This window comes from Xiphophorus maculatus, chromosome 11 (genome assembly GCF_002775205.1).
Source record: "Xiphophorus maculatus strain JP 163 A chromosome 11, X_maculatus-5.0-male, whole genome shotgun sequence".
In the NCBI taxonomy this organism is placed as follows: Eukaryota; Metazoa; Chordata; class Actinopteri; order Cyprinodontiformes; family Poeciliidae; genus Xiphophorus; species Xiphophorus maculatus.
In genome coordinates, this window is record NC_036453.1 from 3,782,932 (window position 1) to 3,806,047 (window position 23,116).

At 40.3% G+C, this 23,116-nt stretch overlaps 1 protein-coding gene across 1 annotated transcript in view; it reads left to right on the forward strand.

Moving 5' to 3' along the window:
* Positions 1-20,795, forward strand: part of LOC102219504 (electrogenic sodium bicarbonate cotransporter 4-like) — a 38,660-nt gene extending 17,865 nt beyond the window's left edge. The window contains exons 8-26 of the mRNA XM_023341760.1: positions 270-325; positions 2,423-2,580; positions 2,657-2,744; positions 4,202-4,356; positions 4,605-4,733; positions 5,569-5,743; positions 6,451-6,584; positions 6,816-7,087; positions 8,838-8,872; positions 9,236-9,427; positions 9,524-9,637; positions 11,647-11,808; positions 11,897-12,075; positions 12,599-12,671; positions 13,094-13,162; positions 13,528-13,701; positions 14,761-14,934; positions 15,027-15,085; positions 19,754-20,795. Of these exons, the coding sequence (XP_023197528.1) occupies positions 270-325; positions 2,423-2,580; positions 2,657-2,744; positions 4,202-4,356; positions 4,605-4,733; positions 5,569-5,743; positions 6,451-6,584; positions 6,816-7,087; positions 8,838-8,872; positions 9,236-9,427; positions 9,524-9,637; positions 11,647-11,808; positions 11,897-12,075; positions 12,599-12,671; positions 13,094-13,162; positions 13,528-13,701; positions 14,761-14,934; positions 15,027-15,085; positions 19,754-19,919 (2,564 nt within the window). The 3' untranslated portion in view covers positions 19,920-20,795. The remainder of the gene's footprint in view (positions 1-269; positions 326-2,422; positions 2,581-2,656; positions 2,745-4,201; positions 4,357-4,604; positions 4,734-5,568; positions 5,744-6,450; positions 6,585-6,815; positions 7,088-8,837; positions 8,873-9,235; positions 9,428-9,523; positions 9,638-11,646; positions 11,809-11,896; positions 12,076-12,598; positions 12,672-13,093; positions 13,163-13,527; positions 13,702-14,760; positions 14,935-15,026; positions 15,086-19,753) is intronic.
* Positions 20,796-23,116: the final 2,321 nt, after the last annotated feature.

Below are 23,116 nucleotides of genomic sequence, written 5' to 3' on the forward strand. Positions count from 1 at the left end.
GCTGCTGATGAAAAAGAACATGATGGCCAACCTCTCACTGAAAACATACACATTCTGTCAACTGATGGGACAAAAGGGAAACATTTTGAAATGTGTGCATCTTGTTACATCTAGCTTACAATTGTACAACACATAGTGCGTTCTCGGTGTTAAAATGGTTCCTTAATAGACTCTATTGCTGCAAACCTAGCAGTTTACTTAAGCACTGTATAACACAATAGGAAACTTGATGTAGACTTGAGTTTTCAGTGAGTGTTTTTCCCTTCCAGGTCATGCTCAGAGCAGAAGTATGAACGACATTGCCGACACTCCCAGCACAGACCAGGTGGGCTCCAACTGTGACTTCACAGACCAACCGCTCATTGTGTAGAAATGCAATCACTAAATCCTGATATCTACCAAAAACATTTAGAGTTTATATTTCTTAATTGGTCTAATTTTTTGTTAGCTTACAAGCTATACTCACTTTGCTGCTCTGTATTACAGGAGAAATCACCCGTCTCTTGTCTCAGTTGCCTCATTGGCAATTCCTCTTTCATTCCAATTGTTGTAAAAAGCGGGATAGGAAGCGTGCAAACACACACGGAACCGACCGATTCAATAATGCGATTTAAACCCAGAGACACATGCTGGGGCAGTTGCGGGGGCGTGCTGTTGTTGTGGGGATCAGGCTGCTGAGCTTTGAAATAGTCGGGTCATGATGAGGTGTCGCTCTCTGGGAGGGATGAAGTAGAAAAAAAACACTGAATGATGATTTGTTTCAGAGAGCACGATGCGGGTTATGAGCGGCCTTTGTTAGCTCAGCCACAGGAGCAAGGATTCCTGCGACCAGTGTTACAGTCGTACAGTCGGTTACATGCAACAATGGACAAGTGGTTTAAAATTTTTTTTTGCTGTCACAGTGTGTGTGTGTGTCTGCACTGTACTGTCAGCGTCAATATCGAGCTGGAGCGGGGAGGACCATGGATCTCATTGTCCGGTCCGCGTGCCTAGAGCTCACATGTAGTCACAGATTGAGGCTGTGGATTATTGGCAAAAGCTTCCCGGTTACTCAGCATCTTTGAGCCTTTGCCCGATTTCCTGCCGCACCTTGACGCGCAGGCCAGGCAGGTCAGCCTGGACTGGCACGGCTCGTCCCGTCACAGCTACAGTATGTCGGCCATCATTGTTTAACCTCATTCATTTGTTCTCAGGGGTCTTTTGGCTCAGAAAGCCACACAGGATGCTAGTTTGTCACTTCTAAATGTAGAGAAGCGACTGATAAAAAGTTGTTACTCTTGGGTTGTTATTTAGAGATCTGGTAACTGCAGCAGCATTAAAAACAACAGTCGATGACATTTTAAACGAATTTTGCATTTTGTTTTTTGTTTAGTTCGTATTTAGAAATCATAAAATATAGAAGACATGACCTGCAGAGCTGACAAAAGTGTTCAGGTCCCTGGATGTTTCTCTGTAGCTGCGTTCCCATTGCAAAAAAAACCCCACCATTTTGAAATTGCGATGTTTCCATTAAATAAGAGACAAAATTAAAATCCCTCATGAATAAGTTTGTTCAGGCTATACTTCATAAAAAAAACATGCCACGCCATCATTCTTCTGTTATTTTCTGGCATCGGTTCTGTAAACCACCGTGAAGTGGAATAATAACGACACTGTTTTCAAAAGGTTTTACTAATAACACATTGAAAAGTGTGGCATACATTGTTAGTTTGGATAAATCTATTTTGACTACTTGTAACAAATTAACTCTATTTATTTAAGTGGGGCAGAGTACAAATGTGTGCCACTCATTTGATTTTTAAAAAATATATACTGTACATGCATCACTTTTTTTTCTCGGCAAGTCTGGTTGGTTCATATTGTAAAATCCCGATACAAAGTGAGAAATGACTGTAAAGTGAGGAATGCCAAGGTGTGTGTAAGCCTGTCGCAATAAGCAGTTAATCAGTTAATAGCACAATGAATCAAAATGAGCTCAATAATTTACATTTGGATGATTCATATTTTTGGTTTTCTTCTCCCATTTTGTTTATTGCTTTTGGTTAACGTCTTTTATTTTGGATATTTAAAATATCACCCAGTTCCAATTTGAAGCGTTCTTTACACAGTTACAGTTTATCGATCTTTGGGAGCGAGAACTTGCATCATTATGCCCTTATCAATATACACTTGAAAATGTTCTCAAAACAACAACATGATCGTTTATCGCAACAATTGTTGGAGCAATTTACCGTCTAGAAAATGCTGCTATTGTGACTGGCCTGGGTGTGTGAATACATTTGGAAGGCACTGTTAGCAATGGCTATAATGCAGATTTAGTCATAAATGTACGGCCAGATATATGTTAACTTTAGAAACATTGCTGCCACCTGACAGTTATATCTCAACATACTCCTACTTTTTCCTTCCTTTTTTGCCGCAGCTAAAAAACAAATTCATGAAGAAAATCCCCAGAGACGCCGAGGCATCCAACGTGTTAGTGGGCGAAGTGGACTTCCTGAACAAACCCTTTGTCGCCTTCGTCCGTCTGGCTCAGGCCACGACGCTCGGAGGGCTGACAGAAGTGCCAGTTCCCACCAGGTGAGACAGGTGTCCTCCTCTGCAGCGGACATCTGACCTGCCAGCACATCCCTTACATGTGTTTTCCTGTCTGCAGATTCCTGTTTGTTCTGTTGGGTCCCCAAGGAAAGGCCAAGTCTTATAATGAGATCGGCAGGGCTATAGCGACCCTAATGGTGGATGATGTAAGTGTCTGTCACTGTGTGAAAAAATGCCTCTGTGGCATCCCGTCTTTGTTAGGCGGAGCAGTGCTGACAGTGACATTGTTTGAGAAGATCTGCTGTTATTTTCAGAAAAGACAGTGAGCTGCTGTTGAAAGCTGTACGTGCAGTATGTCCCTTTTCCTGATTGGTTGGCAACAATTAGATGGTTTGACCAGAAGCCTCACTTTGAGGCTTGCTAAAGTGATAATGTTGTTGTCTTTAAATATTGAGATTTTGCTTTGGTATTATTTCCATAAAATGTATCATTAATCTTAAACCCATTTCATATTTCAAACCTGCATGTAACTTCTATGAAAAATATATTTTTTACATATTTGTTAAAACTATCACCATGTTGTGTCAGTATAATATGAGACATATAACCTGTGAAAAGACGGATGTCCTCCACCTCCTCTCTGAGCTGTTACTGCCATCTGAAGGACAGCACTGCTCTCAACCAAAAACAACCAATCAAAGCCAGGAGGCGGGGCTTACTGCTGCCCGTCAACCTCATGTACTTGCTACTAAATGTGACAATGGTGGAGAAACAACTTACTGTTACAAGAAAACCTTTTATCCGCTGTTATCAGTGGCCATGCTAACTAGACTGAGCATGGACAACAGGCTCTGCAAACTGTATCGTAACAGAGAGCAAGGGGGATGAGCAGCGCCGCATGGAAGGTCATTGACAGCGCTAAGACCTGCGTCCTGGCTCTGATTGGTTGTTTTTGGTTGGGAGTGATGCATTTCTTCAGATGGCAGTAACAGGTCAGAGAGGAGGTGGAGGAGATCCACCTAGCTACAACTGGTTGTTTCTAGTTAGCACTGGGAGAAGACAGAGGAGCTGGAGTTTGGTTTTTTTTCACAGAGTGGCTGTCTTATACATTCACGACATGGTGACAGATTTAACAAATATGTAAAGAAAAAAGTATCTAAAAACTGCGTACTGAAGCTGTAACAGCAGATTGCACGATGAAAACCGACTGGGTTTTTCAGGTTTGGGAACATATTTTATGTAAGGAAACTCATTTCATGAGGAGGAAATTGGGGTGTTGGTAATTAGACTGCATTTATTAATGCAAACACATTGAAACTTGAGAATAATAATATGATTACTGTAAAACATCACAGGGATTTTGTCCCTGGCTTCTGCTCTGAACTTACACAGCAGATTGTTCTGCAACTTTCAGATGAATCTTTGCTGTTTAATCGGTTTTGCAGACAAAAACGTATCAGACTGTATTTTTTAAATAACTTGCATCTACATCGGTAAGATTTGAGGGTTAATATTTTATTGTCATAATTTTAACATAAACTGGGTACAAGCAGCCTATAAGTTTCATAAAACTTTTACTGTGACTATTTCGGTTTGGTTTGAACATCTTACAAACAAAGTGAATGCGTAAACCCTTCTCCTTTCCTCTCTCCTCCCCATCAAGCTTTTCAGTGATGTTGCCTACAAAGCCAGAGATCGGGAGGACCTGATAGCTGGCATCGATGAGTTTCTGGATGAAGTGATTGTGCTTCCACCTGGAGAATGGGATCCCAAAATCCGCATTGAGCCTCCAAAGAAAGTCCCCACAGCTGACAAAAGGTTTGTGTTTTTCTAAGCTCAAGGAGCCGTGCTAAAATGCGTCTACAACCACTCACAATGTCAACCAAAGCCGCTTTGTCGTCCATGATACAGACTTAGTGGCAAAATAGATTGTGCCGCGCATGAAAGCAGGAGATAAGAGCTTAATGATGGGTGTAATCACACCCTCCTGTCTGCAGCAATCAAAGTTTGCCATCACTATAAAGATCCTTTCGACTCAGATGTAATTTGTGGGGTTTTTTCTGCAGAAAGTCTGTGTTTTCCTTGAACGAGCTGGGCCAGATGAACGGCACGGCTGGAAAAGGGGGCGGCCTCTCTGAGGACGAGGAGATGCCGGTGCAGCATGAACTGGGAGAGGAGCTGGCCTTCACTGGTCGGTAGGTGGTTGGACACAAACAGTCACTATCTTAGTGGCTTAGCACCACAATACATTAAAGATCTGCTTTTATTGTATCAACCTTCCAGACCTCTCAGGTCTTCTGGTTCTGGTCTGCTCTGCATCCCCAGAACCAGAACCAAACGAGGAGAAGCAGCTTTCAGCATCTATGCACCACGAATTTGGAACAAACTTCCAGAAAACTGTAAAACAGCTGAAACACTGACTTCTTTTAAATCTCAACTGAAAACCCACCTGTTTAGAATTGTATTTGAAATGTAATCAATTACAAATTTATTGATGTAACTTGACTTAATTATTGATTCTATATTGCATTGTGATTCTGTGTTTGTTATGATGTAAAGCACTTTGAAATGTCTTGCTGCTGAAATGTGCTATACAAATAAAATTTGATTGATTGATTGATATCTGGCACATGGCAAGAAAATCAGAATTGTAATTGTCGTCGCACAAATGATTTTGGTACAAATTCAAACCGGATAGAGGGGTTGGTATGTCTTCAGCTGCCGCTATCAAGCTGCAGTGTGGCACTGCAGAAAATGGTGGCCATTTTGGTGATCGTCCTGTAACCTGCGGGCTGAATCACATGAGTCTTAAACAGGGTTTATTGTGTTGTTTTGCTCATGTTTACATAGATATCAGGAAACACATCTATGTAAACAAAGTTATGTTATTTTATCTATGATTACATAGATAACATAACATGGATGTTATCTATGCAAATTTCTGTGATTTTCAGGTGAATTCACAGAAAAATGTTCTACTCTGCACTTTAGTGTACAGTATCCTAACCATCGAGTGCGTCACTGTTTTAGTTTCTGCGGTGGCCTGTACCTGGACATAAAGCGGAAACTTCCGTTCCTGCCCAGCGATTTCTACGAGGGATTCCACATCCAGTCCATCTCCGCTGTGCTCTTCATCTATCTGGGCTGCATCACTAATGCCATCACCTTTGGTGGTCTCCTTGGAGACGCCACAGACAACTACCAGGTAACAAACAATCACACTCAATGGAAACAACTTTTGTATTTATTTATTGATAATTCATTTATGAGCTGATAACCTTTCATGCATAGAAATGAAATTTCTCATAACTTATTATATGCATATTTTACTTTTCATACATTATGGAACATTTCAAGTCAATGTGTCCAATTCAATTCAAAATGACTAATCTCCATGTGGCTGGCAAAGAGCAATCCGATCTGTAACCTCAGGACAACCCTTCAGGGCTTATTCAGCTTCCAGTGAATTTTAGTCTTAGAGTTATTTTGGTCCCTCAGCAGGTTGCTGTCACAAAAGGACATTAAAAACATATTACTATCAACATCACAACACTCTTACATGCTTGTAGCATCCTACTATTGCTCATGCCTATTATAAAGTGCATTATACCTGTAGATATTATAAGTAGTGACAATAAGAAAGTGCTGATCAGAAATCATTACTTATTCTGTTACATTTTTGACTGTAAAAAATGCTAAGTTTAGCTTGAATGCTAACAAATATGCTCATTTTTGCAATTTAATTCAATACATTTTTGCGGCTGGCCTGTTAATTTGCCAGTTTTGGCTCCCAGGGCAAAGATTTTGCTTAAGCTGCTAACTGTCGCATTTTCCTTTTCAGCATTTGCTTCGACTCTTTTCATTTACCTCCTTCCATCCGCTTTCAATCTCTCTCTCCATTTCCTCCACCAGGGTGTGATGGAGAGTTTCCTGGGCACTGCCTTGGCTGGATCTGTCTTCTGCCTCTTCGGCGGTCAGCCCCTCATCATCCTCAGTTCCACAGGACCCATTCTGATCTTTGAAAAGCTCCTGTTTGACTTCAGCAAGTGAGTTGTTTTTTTTATAGACTATTTCGATCCATCAGAAAAACTAAATGCTGTGTCAGCGGTACTGCTGTTGGCTTTGGACGCCCCCTATTAAGCCTCACTTTTCTATGGCTTTAATCTACTTTGAAACAGACAAATAACTGTACTTTTGATGGCATAAAGAAGTGCACCAATTTGTACCTGTCTATTCATTTGGACTTCTTTTCCTCCTTGGACCTCTCCCGTCCAAAGGAACAATGGCATAGACTACATGGAGCTGCGGCTGTGGATCGGCATCCACTCGTGCCTGCAGTGTTTCATCCTGGTGGCTTCAGACGCCAGTTACATCATCAAGTACATGACCCGCTTCACCGAGGAGGGCTTCTCCAGCCTCATCTCCTTCATCTTCATCTCGGACGCCATCAAGAAGATGGTGGGCTCTTTCAAGTACTACCCCATCAACACCGACTTCAAACCAGACTATGTCACCACTTACAAGTGCGAGTGCCTGGCCCCAGACCCGAGTGAGTTCACCCCTTGGCCCAGGGAAATCAGCGGGGAGGGTTATTTAGGACATTCTTTGGGATGGCAGGGGTTTGTGAAATAAAAATGGAAAATAACTGACATGAAATGCGGTGAGGTGGTGAGTCTGACGCAGAGGACCCAGGTTGTAGTGAATAAAGATGATTTAATGATGAAAAGGAATTTCAAAATCCAAGCAGCACAGATAAGAAGACACTACAAGCTCAGAGTTGGTAGCAACTGGTATAACTGGATGATAGACTTGACAGCTTGACTAGACAGAAACGACAAGGACCCGACAAAGACACAGAGACACAGGTGGGTATAAAAACACAGAGGGTAATCAGGAAACGTGACACACCTGGGAACAATCAAGGGTAGACAGGACAACATGGAGACTCAATAGACACAGAAACCTAAAATAAACACACAGAAAAACTCAAATACCCACAATAACTTCCCTTCTTATTTTCCAAAATAAAAAGGGAAGTTATTTTGCATCTGGAAAGTAGTCGTTCACTTTTTCCATGTTTTATAATTTTACGGCATTACTCCAAAGTTTTTCAAACTAGAAAACTAAGAAATCATATTAGTATTCACAGCATTTGCTTATTACATTGTTGACTCAACCTTGGTAGTAATTCCAGCCTCAAGTCTTTTGCAATCTGATGCCACCAGCTCACCTCACGTATCTTTAGGCAGTTTGGTCCATTCTTCCCTGCAGCTCTCTGCAGTCGGGTGGGGCTCAGAACTCATTGATAACTGCTTGCAGTTCTAGTTTGACATTGTGTTGGTACAAGGTATAGCGCCGCAGACAAGCAGCTGTTGTGACAAACAGTGGCTGGTCAGTTTGGTCTGCCATTAAGGTGTAATGTTAAATGGGCAGTGTCATGTAAAATCAACTTTACATTGTGATATAATGTAATACCCTCACCAAAAACATACTTGGAGTGTCGCTTTGATTCTTTCATGCATGTTTGAGAAGTTCTTTAATGTCCTGTGGCGACCATTCAGCTGTGCAAAAACAGAGATTTTGAAATTAATCTCTGAAATTTTCTGCAAAAACTTGGAAATTTTAGAGATAAATCTAAAAATTTTTTTACTTTTTTCTTGCAAATTTGTGACTTTTGGACCAAAACAATGTCCTTGTTTTTTTCTAGAAAATGTCTTAGATTAATCTCACACTTTTTTTTCAGAAACGTACTCATTTTGTTTCTCTGTCTACAAAAGCCCTAATACACCATTGTACAAAAGCTTTAAGATGTTCTACATCTCAACCCGTTTTTTCAAGGTTTCTACAACCTTCTCTCTGGGTGAATCACTAAGTTTTGCTTCCCAAAACTAGACCGATGGAGGGATCGATAATTATTATTTCTTTAAAAGCTACCTCTTGCAACGTTCATGTCCATTAATTTGTTTTTGAAATTCACCGAGATTAGCAGTAGTTTAAGTGGACATTGATTTTTGTAACTGATTTGTCTCTTGTTTGCTTTCACCACGCACCAACAATTTGGCTGCCGCCTTTTGCAAGTGAGTACCGTTTTGTTTGTCCGCATGTGTCTGCAAGTGCTCACAGCGATGTCCAGCAGTTGAATTCTCATCATGTTTTGCATTTCTTTTTGCTTCCCTTTTGTTTTCCTCCTCACCCACTCTTATTTTCTGTCTCATTACCCCGTGTGTTTCTGTGCGTGTGTGTGTGTGTCTCTCTCCACCATTCACTAACAGTGGCTGCAATCATCTTCAATGGTTTAGTTCCAATGCCAGATAACAGCTCTAGTATCTCTGGGGTAAGTGCTTGTTTTCTTTTTTTTTTTTTTACTAAATTTTGGTTGTTTGTGTAGTAAGCTTGATGTATCCAGAATCTGCTACTTTTTTTAGCCACAAAACAAATCAAAAATAGTTGGAAAAGAGCTAAAGAGTTTGTGTACAGCTAACCCCCGTTTAATGTCTTTGACAGAGAAGTTGCTTTGCTTTCCTCTTTTTCACCTTTGTTTGTTTCTTACCATTGGTCCTGCTGCCATCTAACTCTTCTCCGCGGTTTCTAACTTCAAAAACCTGTTCTGACAATGTTTACTCTGTCCGTGTCTTTGCCGAAACGCTTCACTTTTCGCCCTCTCCTGTCTGCCCAACACTGCCGCCCACCATCCCAGTTGAATGTGACAGCTCTGGACTGGAGTCAGCTGAGCAAGAAGGAGTGTCTGAAGTACGGAGGCTCTTTGGTCGGAAAGTCGTGCAAGTACGTTCCTGATCTGGCGCTCATGTCCTTCATCCTCTTCTTTGGCACCTACTCCATGACGGTCTCTCTGAAAAAGTTCAAGTTCAGCCGCTACTTCCCCACCAAGGTAGCCCAGTTGTTCGGAAAACAGTTTGCAAGCGAGCCTTTTCAGTTGCTTTCAGTTCTGCGAATAACGATGGATTTGTTTTTATTGTCCTACCAGCTGAGGAAACTCATCAGTGACTTCTCCATCTTCATGTCCATCATGACGTTTGTCGGGCTTGACATGTTGGTGGGACTCAAAACTCCTAAGCTAATAGTCCCAACTGAATTTAAGGTAAACACATTCCTTTTAGTTAAAGATGCAGTGTGTAACTTTTACAAAAATGTGTTTTGAGCATATATTATTAAAACTGTCACCATGTCGACAGATGAGACAGATAATCTGTGAAAAGATTGATCTCATCCCTTTGCTACTACTGCTGTGTGAAGAAATACGCCGCTTCCAACCAAAAACAACCAATCAGAGCCAGGAGGAGGGTCTTAGTATTGTCAATCAACCTCATGTTTATGCTGCTAAATGTGCTAATTGTGGAGAAACAACTCACAGTTCCATGAAAAAAGTTAATCATTGGCGACCATGCTAACTAGACATAAGCAATGTTGACTGACAGCGCTAAGGCCGTCTGTGTCAATGACACTCTGCTGGATTTCACGTTTAAACTACAGTACTAATACTTGTTCCACTGGCAGAATTTTACTGAAAAAATACATTTGTCCTATGTTATCAGTGAAATAATCTGCCAACTAAAACTTTTTTATTCAAGGTTTGAGGAATTGGGTGTTGTGACCTGGGTCGCATTTGAAAAGAATTCGACCTGTGCCGTTCAGACTGTCATGAATAGATCAGATGCAGGTCGCATTACGTCAAAACAGTCAGAATTGGGTCACTTCAGGCTGCAGTGTGAACGCAGGCTTATTGACTTAAAACAAGCTCCTATGCGAGGCTTGGTATGACAGGATTGCTGTAAAGTCAGCAACTCAACAATGCAGGTCATCATCAATCCATCCATCCATCCATCCATCTTCTTCCGCTTATCCGAGGTCGGGTCGCGGGGGTAGCAGCTTCAGAAGGGAGGCCCAGACTTCCCTCCCCCCGGCCACTTCTTCCAGCTCTTCCGGGGGAATCCCGAGGCGTTCCCAGGCCAGCCGAGAGACATAGTCTCTCCAGCGTGTCCTGGGTCTTCCCCGGGGCCTCCTCCTGGTGGGACGTGCCCGGAACACCTCACCAGGGAGGCGTCCAGGAGGCATCCTGACCAGATGCCCAAGCCACCTCAACTGGCTCCTCTCGATGTGAAGGAGCAGCGGCTCTACTCTGAGTCCCTCCCGGATGACTGAGCTTCTCACCCTATCTCTAAGGGAGAGCCCAGCCACCCTACGGAGATCATCATCGGTCATCATCAATTGACGCTATAATTCTCATCCATGTGGAGTGAATGCTGCAAGTTCATGCAATCTGCTGGGTTTTCTTTGGTAGAAACTATTTAATAGAAGGAAACATGGCTGCATTGCAACATATGTATGATTGGACCGAACTGACCTTTTGCCTTGAGATCGATCGATCAATCAATCAATCAATCAATCAATCAATCAATCAATCAATCAATCAAATTTTATTTGTATAGCACATTTCAGCAGCAAGGCATTTCAAAGTGCTTTACATCATAACAAACACAGAAACACAAAGCAACATAGAATCAATAATCAAAACACAACATTAAGTCAAGTTCCATCAATAAATTTGTAATTGATTACATTTCAAATACAATCCTAAACAGGTGGGTTTTTAGTCGAGATTTAAACTGTAAAAACAGTTTCAGCTGTTTTACAGTTTTCTGGAAGTTTGTTCCAAATTTGTGGTGCATAGATGCTGAAAGTTGCTTCTCCTCGTTTGGTTCTGGTTCTGGGGATGCAGAGCAGAACCAGAACCAGAACCTGAGAGGTCTGGAAGGTTGATACAACAACAGCAGATCTTTAATGTATTGTGGTGCTAAGCCGTTCAGTGATTTATAAACTAACAACAGTATTTTAAAGTCTATTCTTTGAGCTACAGAGAGCCAGTGGAGAGACTTTAAAACTGGTGTTATGTGCTCTATCTTCCTGGTTTTAGTGAGAACGCGAGCAGCAGCATTCTGGATCAGCTGCAGAGATGACATGTTTTGAATTGGCGCTACACGGATAAATGGAATTGAACGAATCTGTTGTACTTGTTTACACAGTTGCCTCTCCCATGACGATGAATGCAGCCGTTTTTGTTCTAATCAAGCTTCCTGTCCTGTGTGGCAGCCAACACGGCCGGACCGTGGCTGGCTGGTGATGCCTTTTGGAAAGAACCCCTGGTGGATCTACCTGGCCAGCTTCGTTCCAGCCCTACTCGTGACGATCCTCATCTTCATGGACCAGCAGATCAGCGCCGTCATCGTCAACCGCAAGGAGAACAAGCTTAAGGTACGCTCTCATTCATTCTGTCCCATTATATCAATAGGTTCCGACTTAAATCCAAATTTGGCTGCAATCTGTTCGGTTTCCATGGCAGAAAGGTGGTGGCTACCACCTGGACCTGTTCTGGGTGGGGGTTCTTATGGCTGCTTGCTCGTTCTTGGGGCTGCCCTGGTACGTGGCTGCCACGGTCATCTCCATCGCCCACATTGATTCCCTGAAGATGGAGAGTGAATCCAGCGCTCCAGGAGAGCAGCCGCAGTTCCTGGGAGTCAGGTTGGTCAAACAATTACAAGCAGATAAAGTCACTAGCTGCGTTTCCATAACAGATGTGAGCAAATCTCTGTTTAACTTCCGCTAATGTCGAAAAACAACAACAATTTTGCAATTATTGTGTTTCCATTAAATAAGGACTTAAAGTCACACGTGAACAAGCTTGTTCACGTGATGTCATTAAAAATTATGGCGGCGACAGAAGTAAACACTTACATGAGCGATAAACTATGAACTTCCTACCACTTCCTGTTGTTTTCTTTGTCATTTTCGCCAGTAGTAACACGCGGATCAACAGTGGGATGCGAAAAGTGTTTCAATCATCCTAGCACAAAAACTTTTTATCAAAAAAAATTTTTTTTAATTGCCATGTTTGTTTTCATAATTTCAATTTGCGCAACTTTACAGTTAATGGAAACACAGCTAATGTATTGTTCAGGCTGCCACTTTAAATAACAGAATGATACACTGTATGCAGCCAAGGAGAAAACCTTTGTGAAAGAAATGTCTTCTGTCAAACCTACAGAGAGCAGAGAGTAACGGGCATCTTGGTGTTTGTTCTCACCGGAGTGTCCATCTTTCTCGCCCCAATTCTGAAGGTAGGAAGTACTCTAAACTTCATCAGTAACACATTTTTTTATTGAGTACTTTGCAAAAGTATTCAGATGTGTAATCTAGAAATTGCTTTCCACAGATGCTCACCATCCAAAGTGATTCTTTTTTCAAAGTAACAAGGGAACAAATGTTTTAAAACAATAGCTTTTGCTTTAAATGTGGAAATTTAGAATCTCTTCAGCTTCTCCACCCTCCCACACATGGTTAAGTTCTTGAAGTAATGAGATCTACAAGCTCAAACTTAAAGCCGTGTTGCTAGTGAAGTGGTATTTAAACATTACATGCAAGTTTTCTGACTGAACATTTGCTTTCCCATGAGTTTCTTTATGCTTATGAGGCTAGCATATTGCATAAGTGAGATTCTGTAACAGAATAACATATCATTTCCTGTGTGTTGTTGCTTTAGTTCATCCCCATGCCTGTGCTGTATGGCGTCTTCCTCTACATGGGTGTAGCTTCTCTCAGTGGGATCCAGGTAGACCATCTGTTTGCTCTCATTTATCTTTATAAATTGCTTTTTTTTTCTTTTTGTCTGGTCATCTTGCTCATTGTTGAGCTGACAGCAGATGGGAAGTCACTTATTAAGAGTTGACAGACAAACAAAGCTGTGAGCTGACTGATACCATCAACTCTGACGGAGAAGTTCTGAGGACCAATCCGCTGAGGATTTATGACGAGCTCAACATGTTCAAACTTTACAGGATGGAGAAAAGAGTTCCAATTCTGTTTTTCTCAGCTTCAGCAAACCAGTCAGAAAATGAATAGCTTTTTATTATTATTATTCTAATGGATTTGCATATAATTCTGTTGGGACACTCTGATGTCGTTGCTTTTTCTCAGTTCTGGGACCGGATCAAGTTGTACCTGATGCCGTCCAAACACCAGCCGGACTTCACCTATCTCCGTCACGTTCCTCTGAGGAGGGTTCATCTCTTCACACTTATCCAGATCATATGCCTGGCCGTGCTTTGGGTCCTCAAATCCACATTCTTAGCCATCATCTTTCCTGTCATGGTATGTTCATATCATTTCCTATTGCACTGCACTGCAAAAACTCAACATTTTACCAAGTATTTATGGTCTAGTTTCTAGTGCAAATATCATAGTACACTTGAAATAAGACAAACTAACTTACAGGTAACTGTTCGCAAATATATAGGAGCTTGTTTTAAGGCGATAATTCCTTAATATTGTTGAAAAAGTATCAGTTCCATTGGCAGATTATTTCACTAATAGAAAAAAGGTATTTTTATAAATGAAATAATCTGCCAGTGGAACTAGTACTGGTACTGCGATTTAAAAACAACGCTACAGGAAATATCAGAAAAGGACTGGATAATGCCAGCAAGTGGAATAATATAACTAATATAATATAAATCAACAGGGAATAAGAACTGAGTCTTGTGGAACCCCACAAGTTTCACTTATAACATGGCAAAATGCCTTGTTATAATTTAAATATGTATATTAAAATGAATATTTAGGAATTATTGACTTAAAACAAACCTAGCAAATTTCATGATGAAAAGTTACTTATAAGCCAGCTTTCTGTTATTTCATGAGTACTAAGATATTTACACTAGACTCTAGACCAAAAACACTTAGTAAGAATTTGTGGTTTTGCAGTATTGCTTTCCACTGTCCCCACCTGCTTGCTCAGCTTGAGTTACTGCTTTAAAGCTAACTACCACAGCTAGAAAGAGATTTGATCAACTTTATGCTTGTAACGCAACAACAACAAAAAGAAAAAGTCAATAAAATCAAAATACTTTTTCAAAGCAGTGTGTCAAAATAGAATGTTTCTCTTCAAACATTGCAAATAATGCATTCAACAGACAAACAGCCTTGATTTTGTGGAGACAAAAGAAGTTAAATGAAAAGTCCACGAGCCAACTTTTATTTGTCAGTGGTTCATATTAATGGATAAGATATGAAAGATGTTTATGATGAGGCTGAAAAAGACTAAATAAAGGAGCGGAGTGTTTACTGGGATTACACAGTGAATACTTAAAGCATAACCTGTATGTGAGCTGTATTTAAACAAAGACATGTTCTCTGCGTGTCAAATGCCAGATCCTGGGTTTGATGGTGATCCGGAAGGTGCTGGACATGATGTTCTCCCAGCATGACCTCGCCTGGCTGGACGACCTGTTGCCTGAGAAAGAGAAGAAGAAGAAGGAAGACGACAAGAAGAAGAGGAAGGAGAAGGAAAAGAAGAAGCCGAAAGCAGACGACAGCGAGGAGGAGGTGAGAAACTCAAACCTCTGCTGCCCCCTGCAGGAATTCCAGGGGTATGACATTGATGACCGACTGCTTTCTGTACTGCGTGGCGCTCACAGGAGAAGTACCACGGCTACTCCAACCACTCGCCCAGCTCCGAGTCGGACCTGGATCGCAGGTACTGTGTTCTAAAGCTGCACATCCCCTACAGAGACCTGGTCTACCCCGACGTAGCGCAGTCTCAGTGGGGAGCGTACTGCCAGCGCGCCGCAGCACGTAGTGTATTTTAACACACACCCGCATGTCGTCCCAAACAGGAAATCTGCACAATATAAAGGGTCGGTTCACAAAAATGACAATTAAAAAAATGTTCTCCCGCAGCCTTTATTTCTTTGTGGTACACAACGGAAAGTCTTCACTCTTTTATTTGAGCTCATTCCATCCTGTTCCTGCTTCCGCAGCATTTCAGAATAAATATTCTGGCTTGCTGTGGAAAAAGTCTCTGTATTCAAATACTCCGAATTTAAATTTCCCTGTTTATCTTGTTGCATTTGTTTTCCCCACTGGTTCCGTTCAGACCTTACAGCTTCACACAATTGGTAAAAAAAAAACCCCATAAGATATACATAAATGATATAACCATAACATATGGTGAAGAGAAAGCAGTAAATTTTTCCTGAGGCAGTATTGTGAAAACATCTTAGCCCCTTCGCAGACTTGCAGGCTTTTTTTTAGATTAGCTTTTTGTCACATTTAAATGTGTCAGATCATTAAACATGTTAATATCAAGTAGACATAATCTGAATAATCACAAAATACTGTTGTAAAATTATGATTAAAGCTATTTAACCAACCGGGTTAATGTATAAAAAAAGGGTGGGGGGAGAAACACATTGGTCTCATGTTTGCTACAAAACAAATGAATAATTCCGAAGAATTTTTGGAAAATCACAAAATGAAAAATGAACTTATTTGGAACATTTGGTTAAACCAACACATTATTTTAGTAAAATAACGTCATATTTCTCACTTTGTCACGTTCTGAGCACAAACTTTAAGTTATTTTTTTTTTAGATTTTATGTGATAGATCAACAGAAAGTAGCCCAGAGGTCAAAGGTCATAGTTTTTCACAAACAAAATTTAGAGAAATATGCCACGCAAAAGCAATAATTTTCAATAAATTAAAATACGCTTTTTGATGAGCCTTGCTTGTCAGATTGAAAGCACCTTTTGGAAAACAACCTTCTAAGTAGGAATGAAACATACTTTTCATTAAGCCCACATTTTCTGTAACAATGTTTTTTAATGCTCTAATGTAATATCCTAATCATGAAAGTCATCTTCTCTTTAGCTGTAAGCAGAAAATCATCACAATTAACAGAAATAAATGCCTGAAAACATCAGTCTAAGTAAGCTGTTTATTGAAATTTTCAATAATTTAAATAATACATTTCTCTAACTTTACTTTTCACCTTAATACATTAAAAATTCAGGATTAACTTTGAGTCCTGCCCTTCCTGATCATGAAATGGAAATTGTCCTGTTATATTGTTGTATTAACATGCTATTAGTTCAGACTCATGAAGCTGCACTGTATAACTTTTTTTTTTTTTTTTTACATATTTGTTAAAACTGTCACTAGTCATGATAGTATAAGACAGATAATCTTTGAAAAAATCAAGCTTTTCTGCCTTCTCCCAGTGCTAACAAGAAACAACCAATCAGAGCCAGGAGGCGGGTCTTAGCGCTGTCAATCACCCTTCTTCCTGATAGCAGAGTCATGAAAGGTAATGCTAGTTAGCATGGCCACCGATTATGGTAGATAAACGGTATTCCTGTAATGGTGAGTTGTGTCTCTCTTAGCACATTTAGCAGCACCAGACGAGGATGATTGACAGCGCTTTCCATCCTCCTGACTCTGACAGGTTGTTTTTGTCTGGAGCAGTGCATTTCTTCAATAGTAGCTCAAGACGAAGGTCGAGGAGATTGATTTTTTTTTTTCACAGATTATGTATCTCGGTTCATACTGTCACGACATATTGATAGTTTTAACAAACAAGTAGAAAACATGTATATATTTTTATAAAAGTTACATACCACAGCTTTAGATAATGTATTGCTGCTGTTTGACCCTCTCCTCTGTTGACCTCTCAGTGTCACTGATCACATTTAAAGACGCAGTCGTTAACTTTACGTGTTCCTTCCTGAGAGCAGATTCGCCTCCTGGTTAAATCTCTCTGTATCTTTAAATGTGACTTCAGTTTCCTCTCCATGCACTTTAAGGCAATGCAGATGATTGGAATGTGATGATCCTGTACATGTACTGCACTGCCCTCTGTACACACACAGCTCAGCAGACAATATTTTTCTCTGACGTCTGTTCCCACTTTGGACGCTTTCGATGAGGAGGGAGGGGGTGATCAAGTGAAATGTCTTGTACCTGAAACCACAGATCCCATTTCTTTGTGTAGTTGAACATAACCTGGGATTTCCTGATGTATGGTCTTTTGTTTTTTAGTTTGGTGTTTATCTTGTACATAAAGGCCATTGTCTGTAGTTACCTATATTCATATATGCATCAGGCTCCGTTTTGGTTGTTTCTTTTTCCTCACTGTGCTGGGGTTTTTTGTAGTGCGTCAGTCACAGCTGCATGTCAAATTCAGCCTCTCCTCATCTTGATAATCTGTGAACCAAATGCCCTCACCTGCAGCCACAGATTCTCCTGACTTAAATATTATGTGTAACTATCTGGTTTTGTCCTTTGTGGCAAGCTTGACATTTCTGAAGAAAAAAAAAAAACTCCATAATGTCTGCATTGCTTTGAAAGAAGCATGGTTACCTATCAACAAAAGCAGGGATTATTGACTGATCTGAATTTATTTACATTCCCACTTTGGAGTTAGATGTACACAATAAATATAATTTTCCTGGTAATAAATTTATGTCAGCTCCAAGGAAAAGTGATATTAAAATTTTCATTCAATATCAAGATTCCATATAAAGTTTGTATAAAGTTTTCATGACTGACTCAACTCTACCAAGTTAAGTCAGTCATGAAAATCAGTGAAGATCAGTGAGATAAACGTTCTTAACCAAGATAAATAACAATTTTTATCACATTTTAGGCCTTGTACACACATAGTTGGGTATTTATGAAAATAAATATCTCTGCCATATTGCTAAAAAAAATATTGTACACAAGGGATCGGTTTCAGAAAAATGTTCATCCACACGAATCCACACAAACCCGCCTCTGTGTGTTGCTTTAACATGCCAAACCTGTAGGGGGCAGCGTAATCTGCAATCAGATTGCATCAAAACAACGTCCTGTCACGAATTAAATGTACAGTGAACCCTCGCTGTATCGCGGTTCACCTTTCACGGTCTGCTGTATCACGGATTTGCATCGTGCTTTGTGTTCTGCATTCTGATTGGTCAAACAGTCACTCCGCTTCTTCTCTACCTGTGTGTCAATAACGTTGCGGTATAATATGTACAGTACGTAAAACAGCTTGCCAAATTTAAGAATCTTTTTGACCAGAAGAAAAAAGAGCGACAACAGCTACCGATAACTATGTTCTATGATAAAACACACCTGCACCGCGGGCTTTAGAAGAAAAAAAAGACCCGCTAAAGAGCGGAGTCAGGATGCAGCGGCTCAGTCAGAAGAGCAGTGAAATATACGCGAGTCACTATTTGTCCTACTGTACTTTGTTTTGTTTTTTTTCATAATCATTTTTCATTTTCTCCCGATTTAATCCAATGACTTGGGTTGCGGTGGGGCGGCGCTGATCTCCGCAATTTGAAGCCTTCAGTTTGTATTGATGATTAAAATTATCATTTTACAGTACAGTAGTTATTTGTAAAAAAAAAAAAAAAAAAATGTTTATACAGTACTTTTATTTGTTAAACAAATGCTTGGGCCTTTAAAATGGTTTTGTTCTTTGGTTTCAATGTATTATGGATTATTTCATTGTATAATAATTGTAAAAAAAAAAAAAAAAGGTTACTACTTCACGGATTTCGCCTATCGCGGGTTCTTTTTGGAACGTAACCGCCGCGAAAAACGAGGGTTCACTATATTCGTTTTCCCAGATATCCGGCTATGTGTGGACTACGCCTCAGACAAACTATATTTATCACTGCAGAGTATGTTTTAGAAAGTATGGCCATTTCCATAAAGTCCATCTGTACAGTGCTTTGTAAAAGTCTTTGTAACCTTGAGCTTTTTTTTTTTTTAAATCATGTAACTACAGTCTTTGCAGTAACACAACACAAACAAACTACGAAGTTTGCATTTCACAAATGTAAACTTGAATTGTGTGGCATGCATTTGGAATTAGTCCCTTTAGCAGGTGTTCATCCAGGACAGCCATATTTAGCTCCATCCATCTTTCCATCAACTCTCTGGAATCAATTAGGTGACCTCTGAAGGTAATTAGGGGCATCTGTGTTAAGGGGATGGGATACAATTACATATGTATTAAAACAGTAAAAATAGCTGAAAGGTATCCATCTCCTTTCCACTTCTCAACTATGTAGGTTTTTTTCTTTCTTTTTTTACAAAGTACTGTACATTGTCTGGGTTACCTTACCAGACAAACCACATCAGACTCAAGAGTTTTTAGTTTTGGAAGAACTCTACTGACCCGACATGAGAAGTTATTTGTAAAGCTACACCACAAACTGTCCGTACCCTCTCCTGGTCTGGGGTATGAGGCATCAGGGCTCTTTTTGGTAGGAGTGGTGATGCCTCATGCCTGGGCTTCCTGTGTCCTCCCCGGTAAGCCCCTTGGTGTTCTTGGCTGTGGGTGTGTCTGGTAACTAGAGCTTGCCCTTCCTCAGCATCACCCTCCACTTGAAGATCTCCTGCCCGTCTTCACCGGCCATGCCTATGGGCCGAGGGATGACCTGCTCTGTGCCTCAGGTCAAGATTGAGATGGAGTCGGACTACGACTCCGACATGGACCGCCACCGGGGACGGGATATCAGCAGCGAGACGACGTTATGATAACGTGTTGGAAAGGTGTTCACTTTTAACCCTCCCCCTGTCTTAGCGCGACGCTCTGGAGGAGCGCGTCAGATGTCACTGGAAGTGTGGGGCTTGACTCGTCGGACCAAAACCACACAGCAACAACAAACCTCGTAAATGCGTACGCGGGTTTATTTCGACCCTGCCGGACCGCATACAGAGTAAAAAGCTCGTGGGGTCCAATTGACCCCGTCTCTTAAGACCGCGGGAGGGTTTTAAATGTGTGTGTCATCATGACATGTGGTCCTGTGGATAGTACATTAAGAACTGAATTTATTTATTTAGTTACATTTATAATGTAAAGAACGCTGAAGAGAGAAAATATGTATCCCTTTACAATATTCTGTAACTTTCTGTAATTAATATAATCGTTTTACAAGCAGCTCTGTATAATTGAGTTCTAATTGTAATTAACCAAATAAATACTACATGATGCCAACTGTATGTACAGAGCTGAACTACGAGGCAGGAAATGTGTAATCAGCTTTTGTTAGTAATTGTACATTTTCCTGTATATAGCTCCGCCTTGTACTGTTAGCATGTTAGCATGTAGTGTAGATATCTGTGCTAGGTGTGTCTGCTGAGTCTATCTAATCCCACAGAGCCTTTTCCCTGTTTCCCTTTTCTGCAAAGCTCCAAATTGGCACACTTAACAAAAAGAAACAACCAAAAGGCGCTGATGTTATGTGTTTATAGGCTCACTTTCTGTAAAAGCTGCCACTGACAAGTTGACATTTGTGTTTTCCCATTTTAAAATGTGTGACAATATGGCCGACAACGAACAGGACACAGAATGTGCGTTGGAGACAGGCACCAAACACACGAGTTGTTGAATTAAACTTCCATTATTCTGAACTTTGACTTTGATTTTCCTTCTTTATAGAAAAAAGATGATAATCTACATGCTTATGAAAATGACTGATTTGTTTGAAACTAAAGTAGTGTACGATAGCATTCCTAAACTACTTGATTTTTCTGAATTGCATTAGTTCCAACTGGAACTTCAGGTTAGGCCAGGCATGTCCAAAGTCCGGCCCGAGGGCCAATCACGGCCCGCGGTCAGATTTCATACGGCCCGCAGCTTCGGTCTTATAATGTATTATTTATGGCCCGCCTGCACTGTCAAACAGAATAAATAAATCATAAAACTTGAAACTGTAATTCCTCCTTTCACCAAATGGTGGCAGCACCACTTTAATACTATCAGTCTCTGCCTCCGTGCAGCGAACCCCTCTCCATTCATTTCTGCCATGGCCACTGCAAAGAAAACAAGTTTACAGTGAGGGCCGCCGCTTTCAAGAGAGATGGGAATTATAACACTTCTTCACTGAAAATCAGGGCGATTGTGCTTGTCTAATTTGTAATGAGACGGTTGCCTTGTTTAAGGATTTCAACGTAAAGAGACACTACCAGAGTAAACATGCTAACACATACAACAAGCTAACAGGAAGTGACCGTGCTGAAAAACTGAAGCAGCTCCAAGCTGCACTGGCATCGCAACAGCGATTCTTCACGCGGGCCTGTGAGTCAAAAGAAAATACCACCAAAGCAAGCTACGATGTTAATGTTAATAGCTAAACATGGCAAACCTTCTACTGGAGGTACATTTATCAAAGACTGTTATGAAAATGGTGGAGAACATTTTGCCCTGAGAAGAAGCAAGAATTTGCGAATGTTTGCCTGGCATGTAACAGTGTGGCACTGAGAGTTGAAGACATGAAACTGAGTGTTTTGAACGGCAACGTCTGTCACTATCAGCAGTGAAGAGCGAATCGAACATTTATGGCACTTAATTTTATTAAACTCTTGAGTAAGATTTGGTTATTACTGTTGATGTTATGAACCTGTAGATGTGACAAACTATTACTTTCTGAAAGATATTGTAAATGACAAGAGCAAAATTCACTTGTTTTAAGATTTAATAATAATAGACAACTTTGCATTACTTATAACTCCTGTTTAAAATGTTCTTGAGGCAAAGATATTTTTAAACTCATGTAAATTTAAGGTATTTCATACAGTTTGTTCAATGTTATCTGACTCTCCAGATATGAATGAAAGGCAGAATTTGGGTTTTTAGAGTTGTTCTCATTTGCCTGAGTGGCTTATATTTGGTTATTTTGTCATTTGAAAAATAAAGATAATTGTGACAATGAAAATTGTTTTATAACAGTGTGTATTTGCATGAAACTTTTGTAGTTAAAAAATGTCCGAGCAAACTATTGGCCCCCGAGCATCTTCACTTTATCAAATCTGGCCCTCTTTGCAAAAAGTTTGGACACCCCTGCCATAAACTCTCTTTCAGGCTGAATACAGAAGTGAGTCCATGGAAATAACACAGGAGGCTCCTTTACCTTCTTCTTTAGGCTGAAGAAGTTGATCCAGAGTGAAGTGAAGGTTGTAAACTTTGCTGTGCTGCATTAGCTTTAACTAGTAGCGACGAATATTTACAAGCCACCGTCTTCTTAATTCAGGATCGTTTGGAAATCCATGAAAACTTAAAAGCCCATTATATTAGGAAGACAGCAATGTTCATAGTATTGTTTTATTTGCGTCTGAAATAAGACTTTGTCTTTTCTAGTTGTCATGGTAACTCAAAGCGCTGGGGGGGGGGGGGGGGCATATTTGCGCATGCGATTGTGACGTCAGCGCAGCAGGTGCAAACAGCCCATTGGTACATTGATCTTGTAGCCAGAGAAACTGTAATCTGTTTTGGATTCTTTAAACTAGACTGCAAACATTTGTTTTTGTTTTATATTGGCAATAAAAATAAAGGTTTCAAGAGCAGAGCTAATGGTGCATTTGAAATCCATGAAGGCTATGTGTTCCTCTGTTTGATCAATTACTATCTACCAAGAGAGTTAGTTTTAGTTTCACTGAATCAATTAAAAGTAAGCCCTGTAGATTTAATATTTCTCTATCTTAATAAAGTTTTGTTCATTATTAAAAGAATGTTAAGATGCCCAGAATCAGCTGCAGCTTGTTGGGTTTTAATTTTTTAATTCTTATAATTCTATATAATTATTACTCAGATTTTTATAAACATCCTTTGGACCATGCAAAGCATTTTAGCTGTTTCTCTATTTTCTATTTCCAGTTATTAAGTTCTTCCAAACTGCTATGAGAGCAACCTTGAGCACAACGATCATTTTAATTTGATATTTGTTCAAATCATC